The sequence below is a fragment of the Sesamum indicum genome, linkage group LG10, assembly GCF_026168435.1.
Source record: "Sesamum indicum cultivar Baizhima isolate 11 linkage group LG10, ASM2616843v1, whole genome shotgun sequence".
NCBI classification, from domain to species: Eukaryota; Viridiplantae; Streptophyta; class Magnoliopsida; order Lamiales; family Pedaliaceae; genus Sesamum; species Sesamum indicum.
The window spans coordinates 17,610,312-17,626,763 of record NC_142666.1 but is presented as its reverse complement, the minus strand read 5'-3'; the positions used below and the strand labels follow the sequence as shown (position 1 = coordinate 17,626,763).

Sequence of the window (16,452 nt, the reverse complement as noted above, 5' to 3'; positions counted from 1 at the left end):
GTATAATTACACGTAAGTCTCTTGAGATTTGAAAAATTACATTTAGTATCCTCTGAGTTGGTCCCTTTTACCAAATAAATCTCCCGTCAGTCAAAATTCACTGAATTTATTGATAACTAGCAAAAAAAAAAATTGATTAAAAATCTATATTTACTATAGATTGGCTTATTATTAACTTATTATAGATCAAATAATTTTTTTCTAATCAAACTACTCTTAAATATTTTTATATATTAATATAAATAAAAAATACGTATATTTTCATCTAATAAGGGTAGTTTAATCATAACATAATAGACTTGACCAACCTACATTGTGGGACAATGTGAGTCAAGAAAACCAAGAGATTTTTTTAGTAGCTCAACAACAATTTTCCCTTTTGTGCTATTTTTTCAAGTTCTGTGAAGTATATATTTTTTCTTTTTCTTTTTCTTTTTTGTGTTGGGGGTGGGGGGGGGGTGGATTAATAAAATAGAAAGTGAATATCGATACAGAAGATGATGGGAGTGCAGCTTCGACGTACGTTTCCCCCTAAACAGATAAGCTCTGACTCATTCTTGTAATCATCCCATAACATACCATCTCAAGAAACAACAACAAAGTTGAATTTTACACACTGTAAAGCTGCGCAGATTAAACTATACATATATATATATATATATGTTAATATGATCTTGGATCATGCAAATCGTGTTGGAAATGCAAAATTTATTACTTACAAGGGTCGTCAAAAATTTGAAAATTATCGACAGTTCATATGTGTATAATAAGAACACGAAGAAATTTTATATTAAATTTATTTAATGGTGGTAAATTGTAATTATTTATAATATAATATATATATATATATATATATTGTGATGCACCCAATTTCTCTTATTAAAACAGTCCAGGTCTTTGCAACTTTTGATAGTATCACACATGTAATTATAAATATTTTTAAAAGTATACAATTTCTTAGATGTAATAATAATAAAATATCCAAAACGCTGCTCGAGTCGTCCTTGTGAAACGAGGAAATTATAACTTTTTCCCTCTCATTTATAATAGTACAAATTATAAATTATGTCATGTTGGGGTCGAGTCTGACTCAACATTACATCCAAACTTAACGTTCATAGATTCAAGTGATAGCCGACCTTTTATTGTAATAGTTCACTCGAAACAATCCTAGTACTAGTAGATACCTATTGTAATAGCATGTGTCGTTCTATATTAATAGTATTTGTTCATTAATATAGTTATTTAATATTAATGACTAAAATATAATTGTTATAATTGTCGGTTATTGTTATGTATAAATATTTGATATCGATAATTATAATCTAAATAATTTTGAGCAATTGTGCAAGTAAATTCTCTAAATCACATATCTTCGAACCATAAAAGGGGGGGGGGAAGAAAAGAAAGGTCAGATCATAATTCGTCTTTGAAATCGATAAAGTACCTTAATTATCAAATTTTTTTTTAAGTAACATGTGGATTCAACCAATATATCAATATGATTAAAAATACGTTTCAATCAATACATTATAAGATTAAAAATGACTACAAATTAAAATAATTCACATAAGGTGAGATAAATACCCACACATCCAATGAAACTTGAACCCATGATATCGAACTTGTTCATGATACCTTAACCTTAACCGCTAAAATAAGACATCATTGGTAATTCCCAACTCTTAATTTCATAGTTAAGAATTGTACCCTAGTCGAGATATATATATATATATATATAGGGGAGAGAGAGAGAGAGAGAGAGGAGAGAGAAAATAATGTTAATATATGTAGATTGTAGCTTTACAAGTTATTTTACCTTTGTCAAAGTATATAAAGCAGCCTCTTGTTTTCATTGTCCAACTAACAAACTTCGTCGGGACTTCTTATTTCTTAAAGCGGTCGAATATTTTTTCACCAACAATTAAATTTACTACAACTTGATTTTTATTAATTAATTAAACTTCGTATATATATGTGTATATATATATATTTCCAAGAAAGAGGGGTTCATTGGGTAAAGCAAATTAGACTTTTGTTCAAAAAGTTAAACACCGACAATGGCTACTCTAATCATTTCAGTTTTCCATTATTACACTTTGACCTCAATTCTTTGTTGTAATTTGAAGTTGCCCCTAAATTCTATTGCTCCCTCGTATGATTTTTTTTCTGTATTCTAGTTTTCTGTATTCTAGTTTTCTCATTCAATCATTATTCTATTAAGAAAAGTGTAATAACTCGCCTGTCTTGCTTAAGAGTTGTGTTTTATTCTTTGATCGATGGTCTATATGCAGGACATTGTTCTCACATGCCTGTTAATAGATCAAAGATTGTTTTTTCGCAATTTCTCGACTATTTTACGACAGTTTAAAAATTTTAAATTGTCAACTTATGTACTTCTATCCTAAAAATATATCGGAGAATTTTATTTTATTATTTTTTTTCGGCACAAACACACACCCAAATTTGAATTCAAGACCTCTAAAAAGATATTTTAGAATCCAAACTGTTGGGTTGTCTCCCAAGAAACTATGTGGGACAAATATTGAAAATCAGACTCTCTCGTTTTCTTTTCTTTAGTTATTTTATAAATAAAAAAAATTAAAAATTATACTAATACCCCTTACAATTATACTTACAAAGAGCATGTTTCCTCAACCAGTGCAATACTTTTAAATAATTTGTAATATAAAAGAAACTGTTGGAGGAGGATGCAATAATAATAATATATAATTCTTGAAAATGAGGACAAGTTTTATGACATATTTAAATATTAGGATAATTATTCCTGTTCTTTAAATGCAGAAACTGAAAATGACAAAGGAATATTTGCTATGATCATTTCCCAGAAAATACATTACTTAATTGATTGGGTAAGAGTTATTTCTGAACTGCAAATATGCTCTTCTCATCATTAATAATCACACATATATAAATAGCTTCTTAAACCTTAAAATTTCACCTGTACTATGAACATAATGTAAGAAATCAGTATTTCTGAATTTTCATTTATTTATTTATATATATATATATATATATATATTATTTAATATTGTTGAATGAGCCTAGGGAAAGAGAACCATGATGGAGAGTGTTGACCACTTGTGTTTGGAGGTATTCTCCATGGAAATTCTGTGCAAAGCAAACCAATTTGTTTACATTTTAGTTTTTACTTTTCATCTGTTTGAAAATGTCATAAATGGGGAAAATCGACATTTTTTTGTCGCATATGCTAAAGTCTTGTTCAATTTAATTTATTTATTACCTTTTTTGAGTGGAAGTTTTTTCAATTTTAGTCCTAACGTGCATTTTTCGTTCAGTAATTGACAGAGTCGTTAGCATTTTTTGTTAATTATTGGACAAATATTGCACGTAAGGACTAACGTTGAGAAAAAATTCAACTTGTGGGATGCAATATGAAAAAATCATAACAAATGGAACTAGATTAAAAAGACTCTAACATATGGGACCAAAATACGATTTTTTCTAATAAATATATTTAGTTTTAAGTGTTTCTATTTAAAATACCTTGGGTATCTTTTTATCTCAATCATTACCTTAGTATATATATATAATCATATCTTTCAATGATTATAATATATACTTTTAATAGTCTATTGATATAACATCACTAACAATTCTAAATTAATAAAAACTGATATTATAAACTCCATTTAAATAAAAAATACATTGATTTGACATCACTAGCTAAATGAAAAACACAGCCTCATCAATTAATTCAAACATATTTGTTTCGTTAAATTATTTTTTGGTGAAAATTTATACAAAAAAAAAAAAAAAGAACACACGTTTTTCAACTGAAAATGAAAATAAAAGTGGCTCTTTTGCCAATTTTTGATAACTTGGGGAATTATTATTTATTATTTTTATTTTTTTGGCAACTTAGGTAAAAATGCAGTACCTTAAAAGAGACTATTTCAGGTCATTCAAAGTCAAACTCCAGGGAATAGTTTGGACATGTTAGTTTTAACTGATGAAATGTTTCATAATTCTATTTCTGATAAAACTAAAAAGAGGATTTAATGATCTGAAAAAGACAGAAAAAGCATCCTTTTCAACTCCTAATTACAAGCTGCCCTTGATCACCAGCTTCCCCTATTTAAACCTCTCCACTCCTCTAATCCCCCTCCACACATTCTCTTCAAACTCTTCTCTTTCTCTCTTCTGTCCCATTCAAGAACTTAAATTCTTCTGCAACAATCCACATTCATATATATATATATATATATATATATATACATATATATATAGTTATATATATTAATTCCTCTGTTTTCTCCTTTGTCATCACATTGTTTCTTTGACCTGTGTAACTTGATGAATCATTGTGACCTCTGTGTGCCTCCAAGTATGGTTCCTGAGCAAGACGGCTTCTTTACGGGCCGTTGCATACTGGTGAACGGCCCGGTGATTGTTGGGGCTGGTCCGTCTGGTTTGGCAGTTGCTGCTGGCCTTAAGCAACAAGGTGTGCCATTTGTGATCCTTGAGAGAGCCAACTGCATTGCCTCACTGTGGCAAAATCGAACGTATGATCGACTAAACCTTCACCTCCCCAAACAGTTCTGTGAACTTCCTTACATCCCTTTTCCAGAAAACTTCCCAGAATATCCATCTAAGCACCAGTTCATCAACTACCTTGAATCCTATGCGAAGCACTTTGAGATTGATCCTAGGTTCAATGAACTAGTCCAGTCTGCTAAGTACGATGAAACGTGTGGTTTGTGGCGTGTTAAGACGGTTAGTAGTAATAATTCAACCACAGAGTACATTTGTAGGTGGCTTGTGGTGGCTAGTGGGGAAAATGCAGAGAAAGTGGTGCCAGAATTTGAAGGGCTGCACGAGTTCAACGGGAATGTGATGCATGCTTGTGATTATAAATCAGGCGAGGATTTCAGGGGGAAACGTGTTCTAGTCGTTGGTTGTGGGAATTCAGGAATGGAAGTTTCTCTTGATCTTTGCCACCATCATGCAGCTCCATCAATGGTGGTTCGGAGCTCTGTGAGTAATTTCTCTTTTTCCCACTTCTATCTTCAAATATTAGCATATACTTATACATCTTTAACCAATTACTTACGTTGTATGTTTACCAACTGCGCAGGTTCATGTATTGCCGAGGGAAATATTGGGAAAATCAACGTTCGAGCTAGCAGTTTCGATGATGAAATGGATGCCACTGTGGGTTGTGGACAAGATACTGCTGGGAGCAGCAAGATTGATTCTTGGTAACTTAGAGAAGTATGGCCTCAAAAGGCCATCTATGGGGCCTTTACAGCTCAAGAACACAGAGGGGAAAACCCCCGTCTTGGATATAGGGACACTGTCTAAAATTCGATCCGGTGATATCAAAATAGTTCCAGGAATCAAGAAGTTCCTGCAGGGAGGAGTTGAGCTTGTTAATGGAGAAGTTCATGAAATTGACTCTGTTATCTTGGCAACTGGATATTCTAGCAATGTTCCATCATGGTTAAAGGTGAGAATGCTGATATTGTTGGAATGTGTAGGTGGGGAGGGGAGGGGAGAAGAGACTATGAGTAATTTAAATATGTATGTATCTGTGTATGTATAGATTAGTTTTATCTGTATCTGGATTCATGTGACAGTTATGGAAGTTGGGTTCACTATAGATTCTCTGTTCTGAATCTAGTCACCTAGTCAAGTTCTTGAAATCTGGTTTTTTAGGATTTTGTTAGTTAATGTCTGCAGAGACAGATAAATTTGGTAATAACTTTCTGACCTTGTATTAATTACTGTGTTGTACAGGAAAGTGAATTCTTTTCAAGCGATGGTTTTCCAAGATCTCCATTTCCAAATGGATGGAAAGGCAAAGCCGGACTTTACGCCGTTGGTTTCACAAGAAGAGGGCTATCCGGTGCATCTCTGGACGCCGTCAGAGTTGCACAAGATATCTGCAAGATCTGGAATCAAGAAACGAAGCAGAAAAACCACTGCGTTGCAGTCTCCTGTCACAGAAAATGCAAGCCATAGTTCACCAAATTCGAACTTTGATCACAATGTTTTAGCAAAGTTTTTCTCTTCTTACTTAACTCTTTTTTCCCCCCTTTTCTGCTTTTCTTGTAGTTTTCACTTGCACATTGACAGATCAAATGAGTTTGGATAGAGAAAAAAGACAGGGTGTAACATAAAACTGAAGGCAGCCCTCTTCAAGAAAAAAAAAAAAAAAACAAGTCCCAGAAACCTTTTGTTTTTGGGCATTTTTGTACAAAAGGAAGATGAGGCTTTTCTCTCGTTTCTTTTAAAGGGATTTGTACAAAAGTTGATGATAGTTCCAAAGGTGTTCGATGAAATGTTTCTGTCCCTCTCCCTCTCATTCTCTGCGTTTTCTGGTCCAGCACTCTCTGTGTTTAATTACAAAGAAATTGATGGGATCTATCTCCAGAAAAGAATTGGTCCATCTGGGGACCCATTAAATATGGTGGACCCTCTATCCATAATTCTATTCAATGTGATCAAGACTCTTCACTGCCCCTTCCTTTTTTTAGGAACTAGTACATGTAAAACCTCCTCTACAGACTGCATGTTGCCTAGCACATGGATAGAGCCCACAGTAACCAGAAATATTTCTTTTTTTCGAGTCAAAACTTCTGCATCTTTCACAATGTTTTGCCTCCGGATCCAGTCATTTTCAGTCCGGTAAGTCATATAAATTACGATAGAGAACAATACAAAAAAACCTTCAATTTTAAAAAATTACACTAGACCCCCTAGGATCGTAGTTTATATAATGAATTCCCCCTAAGACCGAACAGCCAGAAGGAAGTTTGTAAGGTAAAACACGGTTACATGGGCGTCGTCACCGTTATCTTTAACAAAAAAAAAAAGGTTTTTGCCATATGTCCAAAATTACCAAAACTCATTCATCCAAGAGTTTGGAAGACATATAGGGTTGATAATAGTCTTTTGATTACTAGTTTCTGACCAATAATACAAAGCACAATATGACATAATAGAGCAAGTCATTTTCACAAACAGGCGTAGAGCATCTTAAGTACCAAAGGACAAGTATTAATGAATGGGACACTTTTACTCCAAGAAAACCTCTCAAAGTCCTTACATCCACAAAAATCTCTACTTCCCAAGTCAAAAAACATACTAACATTCATTCTCCATTTCTAAATCTCACAGCTACCTGCCCAAAATGGATGGAGAGACATTTATTCTTCTTTGTCTAACTTCCTAACAGCAAACTATATGAGAGAATCTGTTCACATATCTTTATCCCATTAATTAAAAATCTAAACTTATGATCTTTCAGGCCCCCCTTCCTGTTGGGATATCAGTTTCTACAATCACCTAAAATCTGGTCCAAGTGAAGAATCATTTCATCTCTATCTACTTTTTCCGTCTTGGATATGGATGCTGCACTTCTTTCACTTGAAAATGGTATAAAGAGATGTAATTACATGGACATCCTTTAAGGATCAGACATATTACAAACGAACCTCTTGATTTTCGGAAAGTAGACTGACATTCCCTGCAGTCATGTTCTACGTCACGGATTTTTACCTCTTGTTATCCCATCTTCAAGAGGAATTTCTAATGTAAAACATAACTGTAGGGAGCATAGTGTAAATTCTCTGAAACTGAGGGTCTTGTTGTAATATGCATAAAATAACCTGAACATGCATCAAGCGAAACAAGGAGAAGTTAATAGGAAAGGACACAGGAAATGAAAAGCAGGAATACATGGACAACCCACATGAGTTCCCATGCTGTTGATTCAAGCAGCATGTAAACCTCTATCCAATACCCCATCTAGTATTGCTTCACCACCACAAAAAAATAAACTTACCGAAATAAACGAGTTGATTTCAAACTTTAGTCAACATAAAAAACACAGCTGAACTTCAACAACTTGATGCCCACATAGATTCTTGAATTTTGCAGTTCTATCCGACATACCAAAAACGACACGGGAGCTAAAATTCTACGAGTTTTGTTTTCCATCGGTATCACAGTTTTCTTTGGTCATGATTCTCTCCTGTTTTGTCAACTACGCAATTACCAATAGAAGAAAACACATGGGACGGTCACTAGTTGTGTATCATCTAGTTCCTCATGAAGAAGGCCCATTCCTTCATGCTCTGATGCACCTTGCCTTTTAACTAAAGTGTTTCGCACTGTCCTCATATCCTAGTTCCTCAGGGCCCGCGGAAACAATGTGCTATTTAAGTTGTCTTCACTAAATCTCTGCTGGTCTTCACTTGGATTCGGTCTTCACTTTTCTATTATTTAATTTATCAGGAATTGCAACTGCCCATTTTCTTATTAAAATGGAGAAATGTGGTTCGACTTACAACAAGCTCAAACAGTTACAAAGCATAATAGTTATACTGAGCAAGCATAACAAAATAACAGAAAATTCAAGAAATCATTGCGGTTTCAAAGATTAAGTTTCACTTTCCACTACAGTAAAACAAACTTTGGGGTTCTTAATACTAAATAACTTCACATTATAATACTATAAAAGAAATAAGTAGCTTTTCAAGTGCAAGTATAACAGCAACCTCAGGACATAACAAAAATGTATCGAGGTACATGTTGGACATACATGGAAAGGCACACTAATTCCACGATCTGGCTCCGAAAATTCATCATTTAGCAGAAAGCATCTGATCAATCTCTCCATTTTGGTTGTACATCGATACCAGTTTCTTTGCATATGATGGTATGTGCCTATCAGCTCTGCAAACAAATGTTTGGAAAATCACAAAGTAATCTTGAGCTTTATGCTATTTGCCATATTTTCTTTAACTTACCTTTGTTTTCCCCAAGCACGATTTACATGAAGGTAGTTTCTGATAGTGTGGTAATCCAAGGAATAACGAGCGAATTCAAGACCCTTTGGACCAATCTTTAACAGAAAATCAGTGTAAGGATTAACAAAATTTTAAAGCAGGTTCAAACTATTCCAAGAGCAAAGGATCCTTACTAGATTCAAAATGAACGCTATTAAGTCACCAATGAATTTTGGGGCTGTCTGAGACGGACCTTTGCCTAAGCAAAAAATGAGCTCCACTTACATGGAAATACTATGAAGTTGCTCTGAATTAAAAGGCTATCTTCAAATTACAATCCCACATATAAGAGGGATGAAGCTAATTTTCATTTACAGGAGTATGTGAACCATAACAATTAAAATGAAGAAAGCATCATTGTGTATAATAATGCATACAGATTTACAGAATTTGCTCCAAGATGTGAAACTACAAAATTTTTAGGCAGATAAGCACATGATTGGTTAATAACATTGTGGTTTACAACTAGATGTGATGAGCATGCAGTTACATACCTAATTTAGCTTTATCATCTGCCTTTACAGTTTCCATGACAAATGGACGCCTGTCACCCTGGACCAAAAACCTACTCATTCGGAGTTTCTATACAGGTACCAGAATATATATTACATGTTGAAAAATGCCTATTACCGAACTAATCGTGGGGGTAATTTCCAGAAGATCTTTCACCAGGTTTAGCATCTCCTTTCCGCGTTCATTTCTGCCATTTCCACCGACAAAATTATATAAACAACCAGCACTGAAAAGTAGAGTTGGAACAAATGGCTCATACTAAGAGAAAAGAACAAAGCGTGCCAAAATCGAAAAGTTACAATAAATCACCTAACAGTGACATATTGCGGATGCTGTGTCATGCTAAGTCCAGCATATTTTGGGACGCCCATGTACCCTACTACCATATCCTGGAATTGTTTAGAGAGCAATCAGCTAGTAAAGGAAATAAGACTCTGTCACTATTGATATGGACCTACAATAGTATAACGGAACTTTTAATCAAGCAGCGTAGTACTCACAGCTAAAGCGTTTGTGTAGTCGAAACAGCTGCAGAACCAAATGACATTTCATATTTCACCAGAATAGTGAAATAACGAAAAAAGAGAAACTGTCAGGGATTGCGTAATGTGTACAATTGAGTTCATGTATTACGGGTAAAATGAAAAATCTATAGGTACCAATAGTAATGACATTAGGTAACAGCATCGAGCAGGCATGAAGGAAACACAGTACATAAGATATTTCAGTGAAGAATCATTGGTATCATTCCATAACATCTACAGGCTGAAGTTTTAATCTAGGCTTAAGTATGTCAACTATGTACATGACGTTCTGAAGATACTCAATATTCTAAACACCCCTACGTTTTAAGGCTAATATTTACGCATTCTGAATTCATGCAATGGCGAATTTTGCTGGAAGGAAAAACAGATTGTACCACCAGCTAAGTGACATTAGCTGGTCGTAACCAAAGCTTGATGCTTTGTGAAAGAGGCATTACTCGATCCTGAATAGTATTTTGACAAGATAAGAATTGCATCTAATTTCACATAATATTCTAGTAAATCCCCTCATTCGGGCCCCATTGAGTTTTCAATGGTTGCTATATTTCCTGAAGGACCGTCTAGTTCTGCTTCCAACACTCATTGATCATTATTTAGTGCTCTACAGAGAAAGAAAAATATGTCAAGTTTCTCGAGACACTAGTTCACCTCTTCGTGAGAAATTCCAAAATGGATCTTACTCGACCACATTCACTAGAAATTTACTTTGCCATCAAAGAGATAAAAATAGACAGGGATAGAAGATACAAAGAAAATTGGAGTTACCTGTAGCAAGAAGGAGCAATCACATCAGTTAACTCATTTGCTGGGAGACAGAAATAGGGAACCTGCTTTAGTAAGAATACAACATTGGATTAAGCAGCAAACTATCAAGATCCGTAACCATGAGGCATGATGAAACTAAGTTACCTCCTCAATATGACCATCTAAATGCTTCAAGTGAACCTATTGGAGAACAAAACAAAGAAATCAAATATCAGAAAGTAGTTTTAGGAGTCTGTAAATCTGAACCACAAAGGCCAGCAGCTAGCTCAATCACAAATACAAATCCACATACAAATAGTTGAGTAATTTGCATGCAAACTAACACATCATATTTTCTAATGAAAATGAGCTATAATCAAGCTTGTGGTCTATTGAATAGGAAAAAATGTCTGTAATTTCCACCTAACTAGGTATTAGAGAAAATTGTACATTTGGTCCAGCATAGAGGGCATTGTACTTTTGGTGTAAAGAGTTGTGGCATCTTGGTCCCATAAAAATTATAGCCCGTTTGGTCCCATAAGATAACAAATTGTATTTTTGTCCCATAATATAAAAATTGTAGCACGTTTGGTCCCATAGAATAACAAATTGTAGCATTTTTTGTCCCAAATACTACAAATTTTAGCCTATGGACCAAATGCGCTAAGCCCGTGAATGGTGGGACCAAAACACAACACCCTTTATTGTGATGAAAAGTGCAATTTTCCGTAGGTATAATTAGGCATTGGTGTATAAACCAATTGGAACCAAAGTACTCCAACTGGATCCTTACTAATCTTATTCCTAAGCACATAAGAGACAAACTGAAGGAGCCAAACCTTGTAATCTTGCATAAATTCATAATGAAGAACGGTTTCCGGATCGGTACTAGCAGCCTTTAGAAACTTATCTAAGCCTTCCCTTGTTCCATTATCCACTGTTGAGAAGTCATTAGATTTTACAAATTACAGTATATTAGTATAGGCAACTTCAGCAATCACAAAAAAGAACAGAATTATATGTGATCAATTAGTCCGCCAGTCAGCCACAAAACAAGAACAATAAGAACACTTGAAACTATATTATTTCCATACGTGTAACTTGGAACTACATGCATTAAGTCAAGCAGCAATATGATCTTAAAGCAACACTTGTTTTACGTTCAAGCTTAGATGGATCACATAATAGCATAATAAAATATAGGTTTTAGGAAGAAATATTGGAACTTTCTAGATCAAGCTGAAGTGAACTTTTAGTTAGTATCATGTTACATATTGTTTTTTGGCAAACATATACCTATATGAACTTAATATAGTTCCAAGTCTATGTCTTCAATTAGAATAACATATTTGACAAAGGTACTAAAAATTCTACGGCTATTCATAACAAGCTCAAACGCGATGAAAAACATATAGTTACCACAATTAGTTCCAAGAACATAAAGCTTTTCCAGATTCAGATGGTGCTCGACTGATCTTAGTGCTGCACTTTTCAAGAAATTATTTCTGCATTAAAATAGTAGTAAGTCATGATATAGTGATTAAATGAAAGAAGTATATGCAAGGTTATAAGATGAAGATACCTTGCACTTGGCAGCCAACACCACAGAAAAGAAGACGCTTCACTCCAGCAGCCTGAGAATGGAAACTGTCTGTTTATTGCGTTGCGCATATAATTTCCATTGTACATATAATTTTTAACTTTAAGAAGGTTGCAATGAAGAGAACATCACTAAACACTAAACCCGTGCTCATGATGATACTGCACAATAAAATTCAATTTAAGAGCTAAACAGATTGCACCAACAATGAATGTCCAATAAGCAACCTCACAGTCATACTCTTTTCAAGGATATTTATAATTTGATTTTTTGACTGAACTCAGTTAAATTGACCTTCAAATTATGACAGAGTTTCAGTAAAATAAATTTGTGGATTTTCCAATATAATAGCATTTATACTCTCCATATCATTAAATAAAGCTTCGTTTATAACATTATGACAAAGAATAACAGCTTTATCTAACATATCTTACTGATATTCACTTTTAGTTGCCTGTCAATGACATCAGAATGCAGGACCAAGCCACACCAAGCCAGTGAGATCAGGCACTCATAAGCAGATCTCACAAAACTTTCATGTTCGTACCCATCAACCTTAACCTTTAACACTCATAGTTAAGTTTAAGAATCTGAGTGCTCTGCCAATACTGATGTAAGAATATTTTACATCTTCCATTTAGTAAAGTAAACAATGTGTGGTCATATAATCCTTTCCCCAGCTTTGCCTATTTCTTCGACCAACACTAACCTTTAAAGTTAAGGTCATGGACATTAATGCCAGCCCAAATCAGGGTATGTGCTAAATCAACTAAGCCAGCAACCAAGATTATAAAGATGAAATTTGACCAGCTTCTCACATAATTTAATAAGCACAATTAACCAGTGACATACTACTTAGAAAGTCAAATAGTTCAAAAATCAAACTCTATAAAGAGATTGTTCATATATCTTTGGAACAATATGGAAGACATGTTCTCAACGGTTTTCTTTTATCCAATATATTTCTACAGTGGAAAAGAACATAGGATATTTGACCGTATATTAAAATCAAGCAAATATGAAATGCTCACCTCAGCTAATTCACTCATAAATTAACATATGAAAATGATTAATAAATGAGGGAAAAAGAAAGAACAGTTAGAACAGAACCTCAATTAACGCTAGAGTATTAAGGTTAGGAGACAGTGTCGGCTTTACTCCTTTAGCAGCAAGAACTTCCTCTGGGGTCCTAATTTAAACAGAATTGTCTGGTTATACCAAGGCACATGTCAGATATTATAAATCTATCAAACTAATCTGGCCACTGAATAGAACAAACCTTGCCAGGATAGGTCTGGGAGTAAATCTATCATCTGGATCACTGGGTAAAATGTATGCAAAGACAAATCACAAGAAACATTCATATATTACTGAATCGTGATAAATATCTTCACAAGGGAACAAAGAGGAATAATGCACAGACAAATACCTCTGCACGCAGACAACAGCTTCAACCATGCCACTTCTAAGCATTTCCATAGCAATTGTCGTCACTATACCCGTCCACTGAGCCCCTATCGAAGTAAAGTTATGCAGGACATGGACCTTATAAGAGATACACAGGAATAGACACCTCACAACATCTAGTCCCGAAAAACGATGTAATGTAATTCATGTATAGATTTGACAAAATATTCTTAGGTGCTAAAGTAGGAGAACCTCAAGATGAAAGAGAGTTGAAAGTACATAATTACATAAAGAACAGAGGTGATTAGAAGACAGAACACATATCATAACCATAACATCCACAGAAACTGAAAATTTAGTCTATATTTGGTTCTTGGAATTCATGGGAAAACCCTGAAGAGAATGTGTCTGTCACTTGAAATAAAACAACTTTGTTCTTTTTTATAATGTTTTTCCTTCTCTACACTAAAATCAAGGTCCAAACAGCCTTGATTTAGTCTATATTTGGTTCTTGGAATTCATGGGAAAACCCTGAAGAGAATGTGTCTGTCACTTGAAATAAAACAACTTTGTTCTTTTTTATAATGTTTTTCCTTCTCTACACTAAAATCAAGGTCCAAACAGCCTTAATCCTCAGCAATACTTTTACCATAAGGATTACCTGCAACTACCACCTTGGCAACTATAGAAGCTGGAGATTGAGGCTAGCATCAGCAACATAGAAACATGTAAGTATCCAATTCTACTGGTCATGACCATAGCCAAAGAAATAAGCAATCACTTCTTTAGTTATTTACTTTTTCAATGTTAAAATGATATTCCTTTCATCTTCATTACAATTATACAGAAGTGGAGGATGCATCTTAGAACCCAGTTTCTTAATTAGTGTAATATAAGAAAGATCAACCATTTAGGAACAATTGGTATCAATTGTTTCGGAAAAGAAAGAAAATATTTTTCTAATTATTCTTCAATTTACGTGGAGTCCATGAATAAATCTTACTTTTCTTTTGCATTTTTTAAATTTCATTAAGGAAACTTCATGTATGCAAGTAACTTGCACATCAAATAAAAGAAAAAAGGTGAAGTTAATTTGAAAATTCACATAAAATAATGTAGATGAGGCATATAATCCGTAGAACAGTACATAGAAGTGACCATGTAGAATAACTGAATGATGTTAAATTAGCTATATAAGGGGTGGAAGAAGAAAACAGGAGCCCTAATCAGCTTCTGGACCTTACCCTCTACAGGGTTGGTTTTACGGGCGTAAAGTAGTTCTTCATAAACTCCCATATAGGTCTCATCCAATGAATCAATTTTCCTGCCTCGACCGTGAACGACTGGTTCAAGAACCTAAGATGGTAAAGAAGATTGCTTACAACACATTTTGAAAAGATAACCACATTAAAAATGGCATTGTTTCAGATCACAATATACTCCATCTGTATTGACACACTAGATAACAACTTTATTGCATCTAAACAAAGATTCACATTCACAGAATCAGATCAATTTGAATATTAGCCTCGCCAGTCCAGCATCCTCATACCCCGCTTCACCAAAAAAAAAACAAAAAAAAAAAAAAACGAAGAGATGACCAATAAATTGAAAAAAGAATGATTTGTATGCAATTCACCTAACCAAGAAAAGAAAAAAGAAGCTCTAATTATACCATGTTCCAGTATAAACTAAAAATAGATAGAAGGCCCCCAAGATATACAACGAAATGAACATAAAAACAAAAGAAAGAAACAAGCTAACTTCAACTCTAGACATGCCATCTCCCAGGAAAGCGCAAGCATTCTTGACATGGGCAATGTAGTATGTATCACACAACCCGCAGCGGCTGCTCAAACAAAAAACAATAGCAACCATCGTCAGACAACTTGCCCACACACAAATTAAGAATTTCTCAAGCACCAAGACAAATATAATAGATTAATGATTGCACTAGTGCACAAAACCAAACCGGCCCACCATGCACGTACAGAAATGGGTCCCACCACGCGTGATGTATCAGTCGGAAATGCACTCAGAAAAGTTGGAATCACGCTAACACAACTTCAAGAAAATGAGCTGCCAAGAAGAAGCGGTATATATTCTTACCTGCAGTGGTCCTTGGCTGGGTAGATCCCACCAGGAGGAACGGGTCTGGACTTTTGCCTCCAGTCATCTCTTAGCTTCACAGACTTTGAGCTCGTACCTTCTGCACATTCCAATATGAAGCTGATTATCTAAAACAACTCAAACCCAACAAAGATAAGGAAGAAAAACGTGGAAGTAAACGAGAGATTACCTGTAGAAGATGAGGAGAGAATAGAGAGAGAGAAGGGAATAGAAGAAAGAATTCCAGAGGCCATAGCCATGGCAACTAAGCAACTGGTGGAAAGAAGAAAAAAAGAGAGTCTTGAATTGATTAGTAATTGTGCGCCACAGAAGCTGGGGAGTTGCTATAAACCAACACCCATATCTCCTACGACGTCGTTATTGCGCTTTGAACTCCAGCATCTCTTCCTTAAACCATTTTTTTTCCCCATGTTCTGTGTTCTTATCTTTTTCTTTTTCATTTTTCTTTTGGGGCATGTTTCACGAGAAGGTTATCACTCCCAAAATAAAAATATGATTAATTTGAAAGTATACCCAATATTGCAAATACCTCTAATGTTTAAGACTATTAAAAAAGCACAATTTAACTTAACTCTATTACTAAATTGTTAGTTTAGTCATTAGTAAAATAGTGTTGCAAACACCCTCAATGTTTAATACGTATTAAAATGGAGAAATTCAACTTATCGCCATCAGT

The 16,452-nt window shown here is 34.4% G+C and overlaps 2 protein-coding genes across 3 annotated transcripts; one reads left to right on the top strand and one right to left on the bottom strand.

The window, feature by feature from the left end:
• Window positions 1–4,157: 4,157 nt before the first annotated feature.
• LOC105171834 (putative indole-3-pyruvate monooxygenase YUCCA3) lies at window positions 4,158–6,326 on the top strand. The gene is made up of 3 exons (XM_011093076.3): window positions 4,158–5,019; window positions 5,120–5,491; window positions 5,782–6,326. The coding sequence occupies exons 1-3, from the start codon at window positions 4,339–4,341 to the stop codon at window positions 6,004–6,006; spliced, it is 1,278 nt and encodes a 425-aa protein (XP_011091378.2). The 5' UTR covers window positions 4,158–4,338; the 3' UTR covers window positions 6,007–6,326.
• Window positions 6,327–8,401: 2,075 nt separating this feature from the next.
• On the bottom strand, window positions 8,402–16,182 carry HCAR (coenzyme F420 hydrogenase family / dehydrogenase, beta subunit family). Of its 2 annotated transcripts, none has more exons than XM_088886021.1 (19): window positions 15,946–16,182; window positions 15,756–15,855; window positions 15,411–15,495; window positions 14,891–15,002; window positions 13,669–13,753; window positions 13,519–13,560; window positions 13,350–13,428; window positions 12,222–12,273; window positions 12,059–12,121; window positions 11,479–11,576; window positions 10,805–10,840; window positions 10,661–10,725; window positions 9,851–9,878; window positions 9,660–9,739; window positions 9,468–9,537; window positions 9,332–9,389; window positions 8,972–9,036; window positions 8,799–8,893; window positions 8,402–8,724 (listed from the first exon to the last, which is right to left on the bottom strand). In XM_088886021.1, exons 1-19 carry the CDS (start codon window positions 16,013–16,015, stop codon window positions 8,634–8,636), a joined length of 1,374 nt encoding a protein of 457 aa, XP_088742147.1. In that variant the 5' UTR covers window positions 16,016–16,182; the 3' UTR covers window positions 8,402–8,633. The 2 variants fall into 2 exon arrangements, with proteins under 2 accessions (XP_088742147.1, XP_011091379.1); XM_011093077.3 differs by having other exon boundaries at window positions 10,661–10,722; window positions 15,946–16,177.
• Between the last annotated feature and the right edge of the window lie 270 nt (window positions 16,183–16,452).